The 15,002-nt window shown below is 42.6% G+C and overlaps 1 protein-coding gene across 1 annotated transcript; it reads left to right on the top strand.

The window, feature by feature from the left end:
• Positions 1-1,660: 1,660 nt before the first annotated feature.
• qpct (glutaminyl-peptide cyclotransferase) lies at positions 1,661-14,635 on the top strand. Its single transcript, XM_080750430.1, has 7 exons — positions 1,661-1,867; positions 5,702-5,848; positions 8,739-9,020; positions 9,855-10,028; positions 12,199-12,298; positions 12,620-12,736; positions 13,216-14,635. Exons 1-7 carry the CDS (start codon positions 1,733-1,735, stop codon positions 13,395-13,397), a joined length of 1,137 nt encoding a protein of 378 aa, XP_080606556.1. The 5' UTR covers positions 1,661-1,732; the 3' UTR covers positions 13,398-14,635.
• Positions 14,636-15,002: the final 367 nt, after the last annotated feature.

The raw sequence follows: 15,002 nt of genomic DNA on the forward strand, positions 1-15,002 counted from the left end.
ACGAAAGTTGTCAAATAATGGTAGTTGAAGTAAAAGTACAATATTTGCATACTCCAAAATTCCGTAATTAGTTACTTTACACCACTGAAGCCTGTCATTTCAATTAGTGGCAGAAGTTGGAACTGGCAGAACCTGTTTAACAAAAAGATCACAACTTGTTTATAGAAGCAAGAATTAGCATGATGTCTGGGGGTTGATCACAGCAACCTCCAGCAGCCATTTAGCCAAGGCAAGCCAATGGGTCTGGGAACGTTGGGACCAGCGCAGGTTGAGGGGAAAAAATACAGAAAAAAAGGTTGATAGCTAAAAAGTGGGGGGGTCATTCCAGACTGTCTTCCCCCCGGCGCCTATGGCCATCGGGCATCACGTCATCGTCAACGCAGGGAATGTTCTCTTTTTAATCAATGAAGGGTGCTCCATTGCCGATGTTGTGCTGCATTTGGTGACGGCATCCAACCTCAAAATCCGCCTGGTTCATTTTTTGACGTCGGTCAATGCCGGCATGGCGCCCGACGATGGCTGCAGTGGAGCCCTGGTGCTCAAAAGTGCCACTTCAAGGCTGCTCAAGAGCGCCACTTGAAGGTAGGTCACCCTGCGGTATTGCAGGCCATGCTGCAAACAGACATGCAGGGACATATACCCACACACTCGGTCAAGCATTGGATCGCTGAGGCACCACTCAAATAGGCCTAGGCCTATAGTGAAGAGAAACTGAATTAAAAAAATAAAAAACAATTCGAAAGGCTAAGAGGACGCTAAAATAGCCTAAATTTAGAGCTGACAAACACATGGATGTAACCTCGCACTGAAAGTATAGGAGAAATGTGGGTGTATTTGTTTTAAAATAGACTGTGGTTGGACATGTTGAACAACGGGAGATGGTGACTAGTTCAGAGCCTTTGTCCAGGCAGAACACAAGTGGTCAAGTCAAGTGGTTGGTCACAGCAGGTATCCTATTAGACCTATGTCTTTTATTCTACTGTGAAAATGTCAAAAAATAACATGTTTGTCATTCCCCTTAAATAGATAACCCAGATTTAGCCTGTGTCCGACTACATTGTGAGGATTCGATGAGTCTTCATCACATGTATCCATTTGTATTAGGTAGCCTATGAGTCAAAGCCTCAGTGGTGTAAAGTAACTAAGTACATTTACTTAAGTAGCCAACTGTAGCCTACTTAAGTACATTTTTGTACTTGAGTATTTCCAATTTCCAATACTTTTACTTCTATCCAACTAGCCTATATGGATACAAATATTATACTTTTACTCCACTACACTTATTTAAAAACCTGCGGAGCATTGTGAGCTTGTAGATCTGCTATTCAAACATTTATAGGCCTATACTACTTTAAGGCCTATACTACTTTAAGTACAATCTGATGCCAATACTTTTGTACTTTTCCTCAAGTAAATTCTGAATTCTGGACGTATTAGTAGCTTCTACAATGCAGTAGTGATACTTTTAAGTAGAACATGTGAGTAGCCTACTTTTTCCCACCACTGCTGAGTGAAAAGCCTACAAATTAAACCAAATGGGTCCGAAAGGGTCCAAACATTTGGTTGCATGAGAGTTAAATTAACATTATTGACTCATACCACAGCCACCACACACCTCTGACGTAGCCCTACACACATACAGAATAAATATTGAGAAGCAGCTTTACTCCTACGCTCTCTCTCTCATGTGTTCATTCACATGATCAGCGAGCCTGACTGAAAGCCTCCAGGAATGCCGAGGAGAGAAACCGTTCACAACCAGACGACATCCATAACGGCGTGCACAATGCATTCGTTTTATGTCTTCATCTTCTTCTGTGCGACTTCCTTCGATTCTATCAATGGACTTCCATGGACCCTAGAGAAGGTATGGGGGGAAATAAGAATAACGTGTGTGTGCGTGCGTGCGTGCTTGCGTGCGTGCGTGTGTGTGTGTGTGTGTGTGTTAAATTATTATACCACCAAGTTTCATATTAATTAGGCTACAATTCATATTATCATATAGGCCTATGATTCTTATTTTAGGCATTTTCAAAAAGCTGAACTGTTTTTTCCCTTCTTTTTTCTAATCACAATGTAAATTTGTTTCCATTCTCATTGCATAATATTGAAGGCTATGCAATACTGTTTTTTTTTTTCTTTTCTTTTTTTGAATCAGGCTAATCTGTTACAACTTTTATTCATACATATTTTTCATTATTCGTTTAAATGTGTCAACAAATCACACACTTATTGAGAATGATTGATTGATTAGACAGAAATGTAAACAGCAGGAGGCACACAGTAAAGCATTTGGGCTAAAAGGATAATAAAAATAAAAAAAAATCCTTAGCCTAACAGAGAGTAGAGTGATGTTACTGTGTAGGGAATAAACTATTTTCAATTACAATTTAGGTATAGCAGTCTTATAATCGAGAGTGACTTTTGTAAGCAAGGGAAAAACAAGGTAATCAATTGCATAGAGACAGTAGGCCTACTGTATAGTGCCTCATTAAAGGACCATAGGTAAACGGAATGCATCATCAGTCTAAAAATTATAGTATACAAATGAGAAATGATAGCCTAGCCTATGTTGAAACTATACAAACTATCGGATGCAGGTCAACAAACGGACCTGGCATCTGTCTAAATGAAATAAAATGTACATTTTGCGTAAGGTCTGTAGACTACTCCTTTGCTTACATGGAGCAATGCCCTTAATCACACATCTCAAGTAGGTGTACCACCACACCAATTCTTGTTAAATGCAGCGTGACTGCTTGATGGCGCATGGTGTCCTCTTATCCATGCATTTCATCCCCTCCTCTCCTCTGTCTGGTTGCTATGGCAGCACGGTCATTAAAGTGGGACCCCCATGTCCTCACTCTCTCAGCCCCTCCATCCCCTGGGACTGATGCACCGCTTGAGTCAGATAGATGCAAGAAGAGGGCACTTAGGATGAGTGGGCACCTTGAAGAAAAATTAGCTATTTTGTCCAGAATGTTGCAATATAAATATCAAGTATACTGTACATGATTTGAACATGCAGGTACATCATTATCAGATCAAGATGTATCCTTCAACTTCTTGCCCAAAATGATTGGATAGGTCTATACCGTTTTGGTTGCAATTTGTTTAGCAATTGTAGAAATATTAGACCTTAATAATGTTCAAGCATGTTCACATCATGTATACCTAACCTGACTTAAGAGCAGATATTTTATTGTTTAACATTTTGGACAAAATAGAAGATCTTTTCTTCCTAAGTGCCCACTCTTCCTGTTACCCTTGAGTCAGTCTCACCAAATAACCCGTCATTATTTACGCAGGTTTACCCATCGCAGCTCTTGTAATTGCAGGGCTGACCGTCCATGGCGTAACAAGGTTTGTTTTGTACCAGAGGAACACAACCGTGATTCAGGGAATTGAACAGAGCAGAGATATTTGTCATCGTTTACTGGTAGTAATGAAGCTCTGACCTTTCAGCCTTGAATGCTGTATATATAGCGTGTGGACACACATTTCATAATAACCCAGAGATGCACTGCCCATTTATACCACATGGCCCAGTGAAGAGTCCTACCATGAAATCCACTGCTGATTTACACCCTAAGCATGTAAAATTGTATATATTTCTTCTTCTTAAAACATGTAGCTCGCTGGTATCCTTCAAAACTGCCCTGAAAACTCACCTTTCAGGAGGCCAGAGAAGGAGGTAGTTATCACTTCTCCCATAGACAAGGCGAGAAGTGAGCACCCCCACCCCCTTGTTTCCCCTATCCTGTACATAGTGTTTTTTTATAACTGCGATATTATTGTATGTTTTCTTTGCTTGCTATTTATTATGTCCATGAATTAAATACAGAGGGCTTCCAACGTAAAAAAGGCCGCAAAAAAGTCTTATTTGGGATGTTCCTTTTAGGCAGGGTGCTTAACTGTACTTGTACTGTACTACATTTCAATTGTATTGACTATACTTGTACTGTTCTCTATTTTTGTCTAATAAGATAATCAATCAATCAATCAATCAATCAAAGGGTAAAAAGATATACAAATTTCAGGGTAAAATGAACAGACACATGTTGTTATTGATGAATCCAAACCAAGATGACTGTAGAGAGAGGAGGGTCATACTGTACATACCAAGACTTTGATGACTATATTCTCATAGCAATGATCTGTGTTCTCTCTCTCTCTCTCTCTCTCTCCCACTTGACTCTATGATCAGTCTGTTGCTACGACAACCGCAGGTCTCTCTCTCTCTGTGTTATAGGGGCTGCTTGTGGCAGCAGCACGGGTGAACTTTGAGACCAAACGAAAACAATCTGTGGAAAATAATCAATGCTGTTTGTTTCCGTGATGGCCTGTCTGTCTGTGTGTCTGTGTTGTTTAGTACACCACCAGGTTGTGTGTTTTATCACTCATCAAACTGAAATGTACAGGCTGTCTTGAGGGGGATGACATGAGACAAAGCAGTTCAATCAATATCTTCATTATCACATTCACCGGTGGTGTACATTTACTTAAGTACTGTACTTAGGTCCAATTTTGAGTTATTTGTACTTCACTTGAGTAAAAAGAAAGCCGATAAAATCATGACACATTGACTGTCGTGGCTCAGCTGATTGCTGTCTTGTGTCTCTCGCTCTGTCTCTGAAGCAGTGTTTGATTACAGAACATTCCACTGTTGTCCATGATCAGTCTGGCCAGTTTGTTATCAGCTTCAACCAAAGACAACGTTGAATTATCTCGTTCTCAAACCGGGGATCGGGAACCACAGGGGGGGGGGGGGGGGGGGCGGTTCCCAAATCATTATTTCCTTTAATGTATAACATTATTTTCTCACTCAACAGTAAACAAACCAACATACAGTATACTTGCATATGCAGGGTATCTATCTGCACATTTCCAAAGACTTTTAAGACCTTTTTAATACCTCTTAAATGAAAAAAAGAGTACTATAATAATAAGACTAACAAACTATGCTCTAGAAATGGTCAAACATTGGTCAAATTTTCTAATATTACGTAAGAAAGAGACGCATATTGTGAAAATAGCCGATCTACAAGCTCACAACGCTTCGCATTTTCACAATATTTATCTGTGGAACCGAGTCATACTAAATTCGATGCCTCAACTCCTATAATTCCAAGTGCTTGTCAGGGTGGGAGGTCCCCAATTCAGATTATTTTGGGGGGTCACGGCTTGGGAACCCTTGAACTATATCTCATCTAGTTGTCCCAGGTTCGATTCCAGGCCTCTCTCTCTCTCTCTCTCTCTCTCTCTCTCTCTCTCTCTCTCTCTCTCTCTCTCTCTCTCTCTCTCTCTCTCTCTTTCCTTAATATACTGTACATACAGCATATAATAGTGTGTTAAAAGGTTTAACTGACTTGTGTGCCAATGTTCTAGTCATGCAGCCTGACAGCAAGTCGCGGGTTCGATTCCTGAGCCCGATGACCATTGCTGCATGTCACCCCTCGTCTCCTTTCCTACCACTCTCCCCTGTTCTATCCCAATAAAGGCAGAAAAGCTCTAAAATGATAAAGTTCAAAGAAAGTACAACCGACTGCATGTTTTCAAACTATTGTCTTCACCTTAATGACAAAATGTTCGCAAAGGTTCAACCACATACTCGCAGCGGTGTTTATTATAGCTGTGTGTATTTTGATGTACTGTTTCTCATTTCTGTTTCTTTTATGTCACATCTTGTCTTGGTTGCCAGACCCAACACAACGCTGTCACCCTGACGCCGGGGGAGATCCGCATCGCCCTGTCACACACAAACACGGACCAGATGTGGCAGAGGGACCTGAAGCCACTGCTGGTGACCCGCTATCCCGGCACCCCTGGCAGCATCGCCGTTCAGGAGGTAACTTATAGTCAACTACAACTTAGTTTAAAGCTCCACTATGTAAATGTCCTCTTCTACACTTGATTTGAACCTGGTTTCCTGCACAAGTGCTGAATCTTTTTACCATTGAGCTAATAGAGCCTGCCTGCTTGCTCAGGGGATAAATTGAATCTTGACCATCAGGTCAAATTCCGTGTCAGATCCTGTGTCTATAGGTGAGACTTGACCTTTGACACCATCTAAATGTCTCTATCAGGGCAGGAATTTCAGGGAGGCCATGAAGGCAATGGCCGCCGTTGCCTCTCAGTTTGGCCTTGTGCCCCTCAAAAATGGCAAAATGTAGACACCAGTGTATTTTGTTGTTTGTTGTATTTTGAGTCCCCATTTAAAGTGTCTTTGATTTGTGCCGGGCTGAGCATGGATCAGATTGTAACATTTTAAATCCTCTGACCTTAACCCTTAAATTCAATTAATTCTATCAATGTTTTGTTTTGTCTTGTTTTATTTGATAACCTTCCTGCCCTGGCATTTGGCCTTTGTGCCTTCAAAAAATGGACAACACCAAAGGCAGAGTGTTCTTGCCCCTAAAATGACAAAATTCCAGGGCTGATCTCAATAGAAGAGCAGGGAGACAACACGCAACCACCCCAATTGTATTACCACACAGATTGGACAAAGTTACTGTTTTATTCAGCCGCTTTAAACAATGAAAATGGAGTTCAGAGAAGTGCTACGCACATACCAAACCTTTTGACCGGCTGGCGGATGCAAAACTGAGAGAAGATCAAAGTAGCCACACAGCTTCAATGCCAGAGACTTGCTTTATTGACAACGAGAGAGATTAAAAACACAAAGCCAACGTTTGGACAGGAATGCATGCCTTCCTCGGGGTCACCCCCAAGGAAGGCAGCATGCCTGCCCAAGCTGAAGATATGAATGTTTGGCTTCTTTGATATTCTCTCAAACAATGAAAATAAACTGGAACGAGAAATGATGCCACACTGGAAACTAATTGAAAATAAACTGGATTGAACAAAATATTGAAAAACAATTAAATGGAAAAAAATACAAGATACAGATAAGTCACTGGCCAGATGGCCAAGAATTGGCGCGACCTCAAGGCCGCATGTCGCCCTGAGGCATCTTACCCTGAGGCGTCTTACTAGTATATGCATGTGTATATGTGAGCTATTAGTAGACCGTGTTTCATCTACTTGCACTGTACTGCCCCCTGTGGGACAGGAAACAATGGTCTTGTGTCCTTTATGAGGATGTCCTTGGCATCAGATTTAACTTTTTTCAAAAGCCTATCCAAATTACAGTTAATTTTCTTATGCTCTGTGTGTGCAAGTGCACTGCTGCTATCAAAATAAAGCGCCATTCCCACCAGGCAAGAGAACTACAAAGATAACTATAACTATTAGATCGTTCACCACGGTATTTGTTTTATAGTCGGTGTGAACACTTCCATCCACTTGACTCATACTTATTATTATTATTGAAATGTCCATGAAAATGCCTGAATGTTCTGCTCAGAATGGTGTCGTGTTCAGGCTAAAACTGTATACAGTCATCTGTTATCTGAATATGAAATGAGTGGCGAGACATTGAAAACCTAGCAACATCACTGTGTGAGTACTTTTTCCACCACTGGCGTTTAGTTTATCCACTGAAGCCTCAGTTATACTTACGGTTGCGTGCCGGTTCCGTGCTCAGTATGTAGCAGTTCTACAAGCTCACGACGCGACGCAAACAAGACGCGTTGTGAACTTGTATAATATCAGCTATTTACAGCATGCAACACCAGAGTGCAACTAAGTATACATCAGGCGTAAGTAACAGGTGGTGGTTCACTTGGGTCGATAGAGCGAAATGAAAACAAACAGCATGATTGGCTCGAGTTTTATTGCCCTCCAGGGTGTTTGAATAAAATATTAAAGTGTGCTGGCAGTAGACCTGTACAGTAGCCTATAAACCCCGCCCGGCCAGATATGCAAACTGTAACGGATCAAGAAGGTGTTGTTGGGATTTTTATCCAGAAGTTCCTGTTTGTCACAGGAATTTATGATCAGGAAGGGAGGTCAGGGCAGTTGGCCTGCAGTCATTCAGAGGGGTTTGGACTTTTGAATGTTTTTGAATATAATAGATTATACAGTCAGTGTCATTTATTTTCCTGTCGGTGGGATGCTCAAAAACATGTAACAAAAAATGTGACTGTATTTCAGTAGTTGCACCGCACGTGTATATCGTCGTTGTCGGGTGAAAACCTTGTATGTACAAAACTGTTCGTTTTTTATAATTAAAAAATGTACTAAATCTACAAGCACACAATGGCTTGTGGTGCGAGGCATTGTGTGCTTGTAGATCTGCTGTTTTCACTACTTTTGTGCGACGGCCTTGTCTGAAGAAGTAGGGCTTTACTTCGCGAAAAAACGTACACATTTGAAACTTGGAGATACAAGGTTCTTGCCCGACAGTGACGATATGTTTTGTTTAACTCAAAATCAGTGTACTTCTAAAGTCAGTCACCTGACCAATGATGCTGTTAGTACTCAGTATTCTATTTATACATGTTATCATCATGACTATGGCCATGACTAACGACTCCGGTTGGCCAGGTATTCTACACAGTAAAATCCTTTAACTGATCCTTAAATCTTTGAATTATCCTTAAATCCTTGAATGAAAAAGCAGAGCTATTAATAGCACTGAGATTTAACACTTGTGAGAAAGATTGATATTTTTTTGTCCCTTTGACGTGTGTGAGTATAATTCCAACATGCTCATGTACACGTGTGTGTGTGTGTGTGTGTGTGTGTGTGTGTGTGTGTGTGCGTGTGCGTGCGTGTGCGTGTGCGTGTGTGTGTGTGTGCGTGTGCGTGTGTGCGTGTGTGTGTGTCCTATGTAGCACATCAATGCGACCATCAGCTCTCTTGGTGCGGGCTGGGAGGTTTCACGGGACAGGTTCGAGGCGCAAACGCCCTACGGTCCCAAGACCTTCACCAACATCATCGCCACGCTGGACCCCACGGCCCGGCGGCGCCTGGTACTAGCCTGTCACTTTGACTCCAAGTACTACCCGCCACAGTGGCACGGCAGAGAGTTCCAGGGTGCCACCGACTCCGCCGTGCCCTGTGCCATGATGCTGGAGCTGGCACGAGCCCTGGACGAGCAGCTCAAAGCTATGAAGGTATGAATATATAGTACAAAGGTTCCCAAACAGGTAAATATTGTGAAAATAGGCGATCTACGAGCTCACAACGCCTCGCGTTGTGACAAGCTGGCCTATTTGGTATTGGTACAGTATTAGTATTACAAAGGTGTTTGGTATTACACAGGTCTTTAAAGTAATTAACTGTAACTTTACAAATGTGCACATTTAACTCACTCACAGAGGATTTTGCTGTGTCTGTGTGTGTGTGTGTGTGTGTGTGTGTGCGTGCGTGCGTGCGTGCGTGCGTGCGTGCGTGCGTGCGTGCGTGCGTGCGTGCGTGCGTGTGTGTGTGTGTTGTTTGTGCATGTATGTCAAAATCCTGTGTCAAAGGTTATTTTCAGGCATTTTACTTTATTTGAGACATGCTTTTTATTACATGGTAAAGCCACTAGGTGGCAGCAGAAGTCCTAGAATAAAAGACAGAGAGTTTATTGATCCCATGGGGGAAATGCCCTATTTTAAACCTTGGCTATTTGAAAATAGCCGATCTACTGTACAAGCTCACAACACGTTGTCATCTAGATAGATAGATAGATAGGTAGATCTGCTATTTTCAAACATTTTTATACTTTTACTTTTGGTAGGCTACTTTAAGTATATTTTTGATGCCAATACTTTTGTACTTTCAAGTGTCATTTTGAACAAAGGCTTTTTACTTGTTAGGGTGCCCTCACACCAAAATACCTAAGAGAGTGGAATCCGCGTTCCGCCAATGCATTTCAATGATAAGGGAGCGTTTTTACTTAAGTATTTAAGTAAAACATTTGAATACTTTTTCCACCACTGTGTGTGTGCGTACGTGCCATGCAGAACTCCAGTCCACATCCAGACCTGACCCTGCAGCTGCTGTTCTTCGACGGTGAGGAGGCTCTGTTCCAGTGGACGGACACGGACTCCCTCTACGGCTCGCGCCACCTGGCCCACAAGATGGAGCTCACCCCCCACCCGCCCGGAGCCACCGACACCAACGAGCTGCACGCCATTGTGCGTAGGCCTGTCACGATTATGATAATTTATATGACGATTAATTGTCACTCAAATAATTGCGATTAACGATTTAATTGTGTTTTCGTCGTTGACAATTACATTTTGGCGGATATGACACATAACCTAAATATACAAATACATCAATGACATATTTGACAACTTTATACTTAACTTAAAGAACATTGATAGTGGAAATAGCCGATCTACAAGCTTCGCAGAAATCAGATGTTTGCCCCGGAGACCCAAACTAGACTTAAAATCTACCAGCCATATGAAAATTGGAGATCTAATATAGAAATAGCAGATCGATATTAAATTGGTAGAAAATGTATATGAAATCTATGAGAAAACGATATTAAATCTATAAGAAAATAGCAGCTCTAGAAGCTCACAACTCGTTGCAGAGTATAGATCTGCTATTTAGGACATGTAAAAGAGAAAAAACTGTGATCTACACTCCTCGTTCTCAGTCCCCTCAAGCCTCAACGTCCCATCTGATTTACACAGATTACAATAATCCCTTTACTGAGTCTCATAACGTTCATCCCCTTTGTTAAAGTCTCTGTGAGTTGGCTGCCCTCAAGCCACAGTAGTGGTTGTTGAGTAGTTGAAGTCATTAACCACTTACACCTAGGGGTGCATTAGTCCTCTTCTCACGCGCCACCACAGCGCTCAACCAGTCTTTTGAGTAGGAGCGTGCTCCGGCCTGACCGGCGTGCATGTGCGTGCACGTGCGTGCCCGCGAGATTGCGTTCCCATAGTGCTGTACTGTCACACTGTTACATGTATAACGCTGTGACAGCCTGCATGCAGATTAGCTGTTGGTAAGGCTACTTAAGGAAAACAAATGGCCAGCAGTTAAAGGCACTTATTCACACCCCATCAGATGCACAACCCATCTCCCATCTGGTCCCTCCATTCAGTACAATGCGTTGGTCTAGCCAGGGCAATGGCCTATGCATTCTATTGTCCTACTGTATATACGTGTCTTTCATAGCTTCAACTGTGGGGCATTTCTTAGAAAAGTTACAAAGACTAAAAAGTTTAAACGAAGCAAAAAATACGCCCCAATTCAAATGAATCAAGCATCAAACGAAAAATGAATATTTCATTATGCCGATCGGAGCGTGCATGTGCAGGCGTTTGCACGTGGCGTCATTAAAATAGCGTACCCCATTTAAAAGAAATCGAAAATCCACACTGCTTAAACCCCGGGGTCCCCCAGGGCTCTATACTAAGCCCCCTCCTAAAACATCACTAAAATATCTTCACCGAAAATATAGCTGACAAGCTGTTGTTCACCCCAGAATCGCTAGGGTTCATGTGGTTGGCTTATTTTATTGCCTACCATTTCTTGCCTCAACTCAAAGCATAAATAACCCCTCCCACCACATTCTCATGTGGGAAACTTAGTAGCTATACTGTCAGAATAAGTCATACATTTTGGCACTGTATTTTTCTGTATCCTAGCTATGGAGAGATAGCAACTAAAGTGTTTTTCAATGTATGGAGACATCGCTGTCAGGATGGAGATAAAGCAGAGACATTACGCATTCATGCGTGCGTTCGTGCGTGCGTGCGTGGTGGTGGTACTGTTATCAGGGAAAACAGACATGTTTTGTGTTGCACTGAGCAGTGCTGTCAGTGTGTTACACCGTGGGACACAATAATGATGTCACCAGCATGATGTCATGTCATCATCACCACACCTCACCACAGTGAATGGTAGTGATGCTCCCCGGCCTCCAGAAACGCATCTTCTCATGAGATCAATCTGTGTGTCTCTGTGTGTCTCTGTGTCTCTGTGTGTCTCTGTGTGGGCAAAGTTGGTAGGCTACACTGAATATGATATTTAGCACAAATTAAGGGAATAGTAAGGTTGATAACATACATTTTGTCTACATTTATTTTATCATCATTTGAAAGGCCAAATAATATATTCCAAATATTTAATCTAAGAGTCTGTATCTGTGTCTGTCTGTCTGTCTGTCTGTCTGTCTGTCTGTCTGTCTGTCTGTCTGTCTGTCTGTCTGTCTGTCTGTCCATCTGCCTGTCTGCCTGTCTGTCTGTCTGTCTGTCTGTCTGTCTGTCTGTCTGTCTGTCTGTCTGTCTGACTGAATGTCTCACTCTCTCTCTCTCTCTTTCTCTCTCTCTCTCCCTCTCCCAGGATCTCTTTGTGCTGTTGGACCTCATCGGGGCCCCCGGCCCTCGGTTTGGAAGTCAGTTCCCCAGCACTGCCCGCTGGCTCACCAGCATGCAGAACATTGGTGAATCAAATGTCTTGTAATGTAATACTGTACAAGTCTGTTACTGATGAGTATTGATTAAACCCCAACCTCTAGGTTTAACCGCTTAAACCCTTATACGCTAGACTGGAATCCCACAGTAGTCAGTACTAGCCACTGGCATTTATATATTTCCTCTATACCAAATCTCTTGAAAACAGACAAGCTCAGAGCACACACACACACACACACACACACACACACACACACACACACACACACACACACACACACACACACACACACACACACACACACACACACACACACACACACTTACTGTTTGTGTTGTATTGTTCCCAGAGCGTCGTCTTCACTCCATGCGTCAGCTGGTAGATCATCAAAACGAGATACAGTACTTCTGGCCAAACCTACCTGTTGGTTACGTGCAGGATGACCATGTGCCCTTCCTCGCCAGAGGTAAACACACACACACACACACACACACACACACACACACACACACACACACACACACACACACACACGACACACACACACACACACACACACACACACACACACACACACACACACACACACACACACACACACACACACACACACACACATACACACACACACACATACACACACTACTTCCGGCTTCCGGATGCTTCAAATGCCTCTGAGCAACTTTCATTGGCAGTCCACTCTCTTGTATGTATTACCTCTATGGTGGTACCAGATCACGGTGGCTCCCTTTAATGCAGTGGTTCTCAACCTGAGTTGAGTGAGAAAAAAATGTTGCACATTAGGTTAATCATCTTGGGACCCCCCAGACTAATATGGGGACCCCCCTGGGGGTCCCAACCCACAGGTTGAGAACCACTGCTCTAATGTTGTGGGTGTGTGTGTGTCACTCTCACTGGCTTTGTGTTTTTGTGTGGCCCTGCCAGGTGTGCGCATCCTCCATCTCATCCCCACCCCCTTCCCGTCCGTGTGGCACACGTTTGACGACAACGAGGCCAACCTGTGCCGCTCCACCATCGAGAACCTCAACAAGATCCTGCAGATCTTCGTCCTGGAGTACATCCACGCCCGGCCCGTGGACCCCACAAACCCACAGCATGCCCCATAGGCTTATATAGGCCATAGGCCCCACAGCAGTGGTGCCGCGACCACCAAAATAATCATATTTGAACTGGGGACCCCTCCAACCCGACGAGCACTAAGAGTTGCGGGATTGCATTTTGTATAACACGGTTCTATTGTGGAAATAGCTGATCTACATGTAGATCGGCTATTTTCTCAATTTTTGCCTGACAATTTGGCCAAAGTTTAATATATCATTTTAGAGGTATTAAAAAGTCCTTAAATTGTCACTTTAGAAATGTTAATCATCATTAAGTTAATCATCTGGGGACCCACCCAAAGTAATTAGGGGACCCCATTGGGGTTGAGAACCAATGCTACTGTATGGAGCAGTGTTCCATTTGTGGTCCCATGGGTGTCCTTGGGAGGGGGGGTCCCCAGCAAAATGTGTTAATATATAGCATCACATTCATTTTAACCACCACAGTCCCTTTATATTTTGGCTATTCAAAGATAGCAGATCCACAAGCTCGAAGCACGGCACAAAGTGATGTGCTTCAAGCTTTTTACATCAGATTTTTTGTAATATATATCTATATATAAATAAAATATATAAATAAAGTACTGGTCTGGAAAATGTTTGGATAATTTTGACATATTCTAAGATACATATTCTGGAGGTCCCTCTGGCACAAACCATTTTCACATGCGAGGGTCCGTGGCCAGATTTATATCATTTTGGGTGTCTTTAACTTGAAAAGGTTTGAGAACCACTGCTCCGCAGAACCTTCAAATACACAGAATACCCTCGTAGACCCTCCATATGGAGGTACTTTTACTTTACTGTCATCTAAATGACACTATGAAAGTTACAACTGCTCAGAATATTGAACCTGATGTTTTTAGTTGTTTTGAGCCTGTGTTTCACTTCAAATTGAATTGTTTTGCTTTCAAATGTTTTTTTAAATTGCATTGTTTGTTTTTAGTATATATATATATGTATATGTATATATATAAAAAGTACAATGTGGCCCCCAACCCAAAATGAGTTTGACACCCCTGATATAGACCCTCAGAACCTACAGAAGAACGCCCATACAGATGCCCAGCCATGTGGCCTTGAATTACTTCGACATTTCTACTTTTTTCACTGCATAGTTCATCTGTCGTTGTTATTCTATACGGTCTGAGGATATAATCTATGCTGGATTCAAGATGCGTGACAGTATACCAACAAATGACACACACACACACCGTTTCTCATTAAAAATGTATACACTTTGATCCATTGATTTATTTTGTTTTGTTTTCTTATGACATCATCTCGACTTCTGACCGCTCTTCTTCATTTCGCCCCCTGAGCCTCCTGCCCCCCCCCCCCCCCCCCCCAGGAACCACATCAGTACACTGGATACTCTGTTCTTTTCTCCTGTCACAGTGGTCTCTTTATGTAACCCCCCTTTATCACACACTAGCCTAGTCTGGAGGACACGTCGCCGTACCAATGCTAATGGTCCATGCAGTCTCATCCGATTAATCAAAACGATAAACCTTGATTGACTCTAGTGCTATTTTCCTCTTTTGTATGCAACCGAATCTCCTTCTATCTCTCTCTCTCCCTCTCTCTCTCTCTCTATTCGAGGACACATCA

The sequence above is a fragment of the Nannobrachium achirus genome (genome assembly GCF_963921795.1).
Source record: "Nannobrachium achirus genome assembly, chromosome: 20".
In the NCBI taxonomy this organism is placed as follows: Eukaryota; Metazoa; Chordata; class Actinopteri; order Myctophiformes; family Myctophidae; genus Nannobrachium; species Nannobrachium achirus.